At 38.2% G+C, this 8,502-nt stretch overlaps 1 protein-coding gene across 1 annotated transcript; it reads left to right on the top strand.

Annotated features, from left to right (window-relative positions):
• Positions 1–500: 500 nt before the first annotated feature.
• On the top strand, positions 501–1,463 carry LOC138092115 (olfactory receptor 5P76-like). The gene has a single exon (XM_068987985.1). It carries the CDS (start codon positions 501–503, stop codon positions 1,461–1,463), a length of 963 nt encoding a protein of 320 aa, XP_068844086.1.
• The last annotated feature ends 7,039 nt before the right edge of the window (positions 1,464–8,502 follow it).

The raw sequence follows: 8,502 nt of genomic DNA, 5'->3' as shown, positions 1-8,502 counted from the left end.
TAAAATATAAGCATAGGCTATATATGATAAATGATAAACATATAAATATAAAAATCTAACCCTATTTTACACTTTAGTAGGCATGTAATAATTGTTAGCTATTAAATTACTCATCTTTATTATAAAACCCTACACATTTTTTTCCTATTTTATGTGATACTCACTGATCCTTTTTGCTATTTTCATCTATATTACATTTTCATCATATATTATTTGTTCTTTGGCTCAAAGTTCACTTTAAGCACATTTTTGGAAAAAACATAATACAAAAGGTAAAAGCATTATTTCAAGGAAGTTTTGGGGAACTTCTGCTGAAAACAATTAAAAAAATAAAGTAGGCTCATGATTGCATGTAAACATGCTTTGATTCTTGAATATCTTTATCTGTAATCAATTTCCATATATGTATTATATTAATAGAAAATGAAATAATCAGATTTATAGCTTCTTTAATGTATTGTTCCATCACAGGTTCATTTGGGCAGCAGCTACATTACCTGATGTATTCCCTGATGCATGGGAACCACACTGCGGAGACAGAGTTTATTTTATTGGGTTTGACAAATGATCCAGTCCTTCGAGTCATCCTTTTCATAGTCATCCTCTTTATCTACCTGATGACCATATGTGGGAATCTCGGCACAAATCTTCTTATCAGAATCTCGTCTCAGCTCCATCATCCTATGTATTTTTTCCTGAGCCACTTAGCCATTGTTGATGTGGGCTATTCATCTTCTGTTACACCCAATATGCTTGCAAACTTCCTAGTGGAAAGAAATACCATCTCCTATCCTGGGTGTGCCATTCAGCTCTGTTCAGGTGTTTTCTTTGGGTCAACTGAGTGCTTCCTTCTGGCTGCCATGGCATATGATCGCTTCATAGCAATCTGCAGCCCACTGCTTTATTCCACCAAAATGTCCACACAAGTCTGTGTCCAGTTACTCATGATGTCTTACACTGGTGGTTTTCTCAATGCTTGCTCTTTTACTATTTCCTTCTACTCTTTACACTTCTGTGGACCAAATCAAGTCAATCATTTTTTCTGCGATTTTGCTCCTTTGGTTGAGCTCTCCTGTTCTGACGTCAGTATCCCTGCAGTTGTCCCCTCATTTACAGCTGGCTCCATCATTGTGGTCACAGTGACTGTCATAGCTGTATCCTATGTCTACATACTCATCACCATCCTGAGGATGCACTCCACCGAGGGGCGCCACAAGGCCTTCTCCACCTGCACGTCCCACCTCACAGCAGTCACTCTGTTCTATGGGACCATCACATTCATTTACGTGATGCCCAAGTCCAGCTACTCAACTGACCAGAACAAGGTGGTGTCTGTGTTCTACATGGTGGTGATCCCCATGTTGAACCCCCTCATCTACAGCCTCAGGAACAATGAGATTAAAGGGGCTCTGAAGAGAGCTTGCCAGAAAAATACTTTCTTAGTGAAGCCTGTTATTTCATAGGATTTGATATGATAATATGCCCATGAAGATAATAAGAAGAGGAAATTGAGTATCTGGTTTAAATATATCTATTCCACGTCATTAGCCAGGGAGCAGTTTTTTAGTAAAGGTAGGGAATAAATTTTCAGATATCTAATTTTAAGTCGGAGACCTATAGTGAGTTACCTTTAATGAAATAAGATCAAATTACAAAAAACATATCAGTCACATGAAAAAATACTTCATCTTCTGAAAATAGTTTTAAAATGTTATTCATATAATTTTTCCAAAACTGTACCTCCAAACTTTTAAGCCTGTGCCCATTTTCAACTGCAGTTTATTCTGTAATGACTGAGATCATTATACTTTTGCCTGTGTACATTCTGAGAGGACATGACAAAGCGGAGTCAGAAAGCTTTTGGAGATGTTCTTGTGGGAAGCTTATATAATAAGGATGGACTTTATGGATCCATAAATTCTGGCCTATGTTCCTAGTCTCTGGCTCCAGTCACCATATAGAGGTTCCCCAAGGAAGAACATGAGAAGTCCCCGACTGACTTGTGAATTCAGTCAGGTTCAAAGATGACTTCTCTCTGGGAATAAGTAGGGTCTCTAAACTCTTCAAGGACTGAGTGGAACAAACTGTTGGAGTGACTTTTTCATTGCTAGGTTTACATCCTACTCAGTAAGCTGGAAGGAACTAGATTGTCTCCCCCCCCTGATTTTGTAACTGTCCCTTGGAGAGGTTTAATTGACCTCCATGTGCTCTTGAAAGAGCTTCTTGATGAAAGTGAAAGAGAGTGAAAAAGTTGGCTTTAAACTCAACATTCAGAAAACTAAGATCATGGCATCTGGTCCCATCACTTCATGACAAATAGATGAGGAAACAGTGCAAACAGTGACAGACTTTATTCTGTTGGGCTCCAAAATCACTGCAAATGGTGACTGCACCATGAAATTAAAAGACGCTTGCTCCTTGGAAGAAAAGCTATGACAAACCTAGACAGGGTATTAAAAAGCAGAGACATTACTGACAAAGCTATGTTTGTTTGTTTTTAGTTCCTAGTCAAAGCTATGTTTTTCCCAGTAGACATGTTTGGATGTGAGAGTTGGACTGTAAAGAAAGCTGAGCACCAAAGAACTGTTGCTTTTGAGTTGTGGTGTTGGAGAAGACTAGTCAATCCTAAAGGAAATCAGTCCTGAATAGTTATGGAAAGGACTCATGCTGAAGCTCCAATACTTTGGGCTCCTGACGAGAAAATCTGACTCATTGGAAAAGACCCTGATGCTGGGAAAGATTGAAGGCAGGAGGAGAAGGGGATGATGGAGGATGAGATGGTTGGATGGCATCACCAAACAATGGACATGAGTTTGAGCAAGCTCTAGGAGTTGGTGATGGATAGGGAAGCCTGGCTGTTAGGAAGTGCTACAGTCCATGGGGTCACAAAGAGTCAGACACAACTGAGCAACTGAACTGAACAGAACTGATATGCTGACAACAACTGCATTCATTGACCTCTCCTGTCTCTTCTTTCATATTCCAAATTCTATGTATTTGCTAACAGACTCATGGGGCATTTGTCACCTCCTTCAGTTATTTATTCTTTCATACATTCAAAAATTATTCTGAACTGTTCTTATATTCCAGAGATAGTCATGGGCTATTGGAAATATATGTGACAAGCATCTATTTGCCCTGAAAGAATTTATCTCATAGCATAAGAGAAAATAAAATTAACAAGTTAGTGATTCAGACTATTTGAAGTCTGCACTGTGGAGAAAGAAAAAGCAGACACAGTAATGGAGCTTAGTATGCCAGGGCACGAAGTGTCAGTGCACATCTCATTGAGAAGATAACATCTGAGCGAGGATGAGGAGATTCACTGCCTGTTTTATATAGTGTTACCTGTGTACATTTGTGCAAGTCTAATCATCCACTCACATGCATATAATTTACTTTGGGGGCTTCTGTTCCAATTATGGCAGAGTCAGTAATTTGAATCAATCCCATGATGAGCATAACCAAAACAAAGGATAGGATGTTTAAGATATCTTAAATATCACAGTAGAAGTTACAGGATAAGAAGGAATTGCTTCCCCGGGACCTCTGAGAACCCAGAGAAGTAAACCTAACACTCACATATGCTTCAGCAGTTGAAGAATTTGACAGGTCAGAAGGAAGTGTTACCAATCCAGGTTTGCATTTAGTGATGTTTTGGGATGGGGGGGAACATACATCAATGCCGAGGACAACACCAGATGAGAATTATGATTACAACCTCCCGTATATCCTCAGGATGAACAGAAATGCCCAGAGACCAGGTTTTACACAGATCTCTCAGATCTCTGGAGATCTAGAAAGCCCCAAGCCTTGAACTTGGATATAAGTGATCAAGGACAGGTCGTACCTCAGGTTGAATTGAATAAGCAAACAAACAATTTGAGCCTCACTTATTTCTACCAAACATTAAAATACAGTAACCAGCGCACACTGAAACGTAATGACCAGCACAAAGGAAACAAGATACCAAACATAGTGTAGGAGCCAGTGGAAACAAACAACAACAGAAGCAGAACCGTTAAGTGTTAAGACAAGGGAATTGATAGACACAGATTATAGTATTATTTTATTTAAAAAGACAAAAGACTATTTGAAAACATATAATCACAGAACCAAAAGTAATGACTTATTATTATACAAAACAACCGCATGGAACACGATAAGTGAAAAAGTCACCAAGCCAGCATATGTACCAGGTGTTTCTCCCTGGTGAGCATAATCCTCACAGGTATTCACAGAGGATCCCAAGAGAGCCTGGCAGAGGAGCCATCTTCCTTGAAAAGCCTCATGATCATAATTAAGACCATTCTATCTGATAATGCTTCCAGATATAGTTTCAGGGTCCCTACATGCACTGTGTCAAGTTATCAGAATCACTCCACTCAGAGAAGCACAAAAACATAATGAATATATTTCATTTATTCTCCTCCCAGTCCAGATGCATTTTACAGTTAAAGAATCTTTAACAAACAAAAACAAAAACAAAAAGCATTGTTGCATGTATGGCACGCACAGATGGCATTGAATTTTTCTCAGCTTTATGTGGAAAACAGTATGGAGGTTCCTGAAAAACCTAAAAATAGAAATACAATATGATCTAGTAATTCCACTGCTGGGTATATATCCAAGGAAAACAAAAATACTATTTTGAAAAGATACAGAGACCCCAAGTTCACAGAAGCATTATTTACAATAGCCAAGATATGGAAGCAACCTAAGTCCTCATGAAAAAATGAAAAAAGAAGATGTGAGATATGTATACACAGCAGAATATTACTCATCCATAAAAAGGAATGAAATTTTGCCACAAGCAGCAATGTAGATGGACATAGAGAATATTACATTTAGTGAAATAAGTCAAATAGAGAAAGACCTATACTCTATGTTATCACTTACATGCAAAACAAATCAAGTGACAGTATATAGCAAAACAGGAACACACAGTTATAGATAATAAATTAGTGGTTATCAGTGGGGAGAAGGGTGGGAGGAGTGGAGAGATAGGAGTATGGAAAGAGACACAAACTACTATGTATAAAATGAATCAGCAATAAGAATATAATGTACAGGCTTCCCTGGTGGCTCAGATGGTAAAGAATCTGCCTGCAGTGCAGAAGACCCAGTTTGATCCCTGGCTCAGGAAGATCCCCTGGAGAAGGGAATGGCTACCCACTCCAGTACTATTGCCTTGAGAATTTCACGGACAGAGGAGCCTGGTGAGCTACCATCCATGGGAAGGAGTGGAGAGATAGGCAAATGGAATTAAGAGACACAAACTGCTATGTATAAAATGCATAAGCAACAAGAATATATTGTACAGAACAGAGAAATATAGCCATTGTTTTGTAACAATTTTAAGTGGAGTATGAGCTATAAAAATACTGAATGCCTCAAATGAATATAATACTGTAAATCAACTGAAGTCCAATAAATAAATAAATTTTTAAAACTGAAAATTCCAAGTCCTCCCCATGACCAATGGGAAAGTGAATGAGATCAAACCCACAATGAGATGTTATCTCACATCTGTTAGGGTGGCTGTCAAGAAGATAAGAGATAAGTGTTGCAGGAATATAGAGATAAGGAAATATTTGTACACTGTTGTGGCAATGTAAACCAGTTTAGCCACTCTGGACAAAAGTATGGCAGTCTTCAAAAAATCAATAATAGAACTACTATGTAATCCATTAATTCCACCTCTGGTTATATATATCTAAAGGAGAGAAAAACAGGACTTCAGAGAAATACCTACATTCCCATTCTCATTGCAACATTATTCCACGATAGACAAGACATGAAAACAAAGTGCCAGTCAACAGATGAATGGATAGAGAAGTTGTCATAAATCTATATACCACAATGTAATATCATTCAGCCTTGGGAAAGAAGAAAATCCTGCCATTTGTAACAACATGAATACAACTTGAGGGCATTATGCTAAGTGAAATAAGTCAGACAGGAAAAGAATAAAACTATACAGACTATGACCTCCCAGGTGGCACAGTGGTAAAGAATCCACTTGCCAGTATAGTAGAGGCAGAAAATGTGGGTCTGATCCATGGGTGGGGAAGATCCCCTGGAGTAGGAAATGACAACCCTCTCTCATTCTTTTTTTTAAAAAAAGTATTTATTTTAACCGGAGGCTAATAACTTTACAATCATCTGGTCCCATCACTTCATGGGAAATAGATGAGGAAACAGTGGAAACTGAAAGTGTCAGACTTTATTTTTGGGGGGCTCCAAAATCACTGCAGATAGTGATTGCAGCCATGAAATTAAAAGATGCTTACTCCTTGGAAGGAAAATTATGACCAACCTAGATAGCATATTCAAAAGCAGAGACATTACTTTGCCGACTAAGGTCCGTCTAGTCAAGGCTATGGTTTTTCCAGTGGTCATGTATGGATGAGAGAGTTGGACTGTGAAGAAGGCTGAGCGCTGAAGAACTGATGCTTTTGAAGTGTGGTGTTGGAGAAGACTCTTGAGAGAGTCCCTTGAACCGCAAGGAGATCCAACCAGTCCATTCTAAAGGAGATCAGTCCTGGGTGTACTTTGGAAGGAATGATGCTAAAGCTGAAACTCCAGTACTTTGGCCACCTCATGCGAAGAGTTGACTCATTGGAAAAGACTCTGATGCTGGGAGGGATTAGGGGCAGGAGGAGAAGGGTACGACCAAGGATGAGATGGCTGGATGGCATCACTGACTCAATGGACTTGAGTTTGAGTGAACTCTGGGAGATGGTGATGGACAGGGAGGCCTGGCATGCTGTGATTCATGAGGTTGCAAAGAGTCAGACACGACTGAGCGACTGAACTGAACTTTACAATACTGTAGTGATTTTTGCCATACATTGACATGAATCAGCCATGGGTGTACATGTGTCCCCCATCGTGAACCCTCCTCCCACCTCCCTCCCCATACAATTCCTCAGGAGACAACCCACTCTAGTATTCTTGCCTGGAAAATTCCATGGACAGAGGAGCCTGGTGGGCTACAGTCCACGGGGTCACAAACAGCTGGACACAACTGAGCAACTGAACAGGCATGCACTCATACAGACTATGCTGTCACTTATATGTGGAATATAAAAAAGCCAAACTGATAAAAACAAAGACTAGACTGGTGATAACCAAAGGCTAGGAAATAGGGTAACTGGAGATATGTTGTTCAAAGATACAAATTAGAATAGGTAGATAGTACTAAGTCCTGCAGAGCTAATGCACAGTACAATATTGATTGTTAACAATTCTGCATTACAAACCTCAAAGTTGCTAAGACTCTAGATCTTAGGTTTTCTCACCACAGAAAATAAATGATAATTACGTGAGGTGATAGAAGTTTTAGCTATGTTCGGGTAGAAATCATATTACAATATGTAAATCAACACATTGTACACCTAGAATATTTGGCCTTATATGCCAATTATATTCTAACAAAAATAAAGTAAATAATAAAAATGCAAAAAGATCTAAAATATTTAAGGGAAGAAATAAGTCTTCATTTACAAATGACCCTAGAAAAAATTTTAAATATTTAACAAAGCAGCAGTATTTAAAAGGTCAATATACAAAAATCAACTGTCCAGTAGGACTAAAAGAGTTAAAAATTAAGGTAAATTAAAATTCAAAATTAGTGTTGTTTACAATAACATCAAATGTTAAGCTGTCATTTCTCCCATAAAATGATCTATAGATGCATTGCACAGGCAATAAAAGTGTTAATTTCTTTGTAGAAATTGATAAACATCATAAAATCTAATTGAAAAAGAAATGGACTCAGAGTTATCAAAGTATATTGGAAAAGGAAAATGAATTTGGATGCAAAGTAACAGCTTAGGCTTGATTACCTTGCTCACGTCTACTAGATCAATAACAGTGCTCAAGTCTTTGGACTGACTGTGGCTTACAGTGTAGGTCAAGTGCATGGAGGACTCGAATCCATATGTCTCCAGAGCAAACTATTGGATCTCTCTAAGGCTCAACATTCTCATTTGTAAATTGAAGTATTTATAATACCAGCATCATGAGATTGCTATGAAAATCAAATGCAAAGCATTGTGGGTTTACACCCAGACTTTCTACAATCAAAGACTAGTCCCATAACTTCCTAGCTGCATGACTTGGGGCATTCTACTCTGTACATGATTCATTTGTAAAATAAAAGTAGTAAGTACTACTTCATATGATTTTTGTGAGGAACAAACCAGCTAATAAACATAATATGCTTAGAACAGGATTGGCACATAGAAAGGGCAAGTTATTATCGTTTGCTACAAAAATTAAAGGTGCAAAGGCATCTACAGGTGGTAATAACAGTGACAAATATTGCTGTCGTTGTTGACTTCAAGGCATCTCCCATTTGGTGTACAAATATATAAAAGTGAGAGAAGAAGTATGACTTTAATTGCAGCAATCAGTTAAGCTATATTTGGTAGGTCCTAAGTGTGATACTGATAAACAAAAATTTTTATAGGTCACCTGAAATGTCAAGAATGGATC

The sequence above is a fragment of the Capricornis sumatraensis genome, chromosome 16 (assembly GCF_032405125.1).
Source record: "Capricornis sumatraensis isolate serow.1 chromosome 16, serow.2, whole genome shotgun sequence".
Classification (NCBI taxonomy): Eukaryota; Metazoa; Chordata; class Mammalia; order Artiodactyla; family Bovidae; genus Capricornis; species Capricornis sumatraensis.
This window is presented reverse-complemented; position numbering and strand designations above follow the sequence as displayed.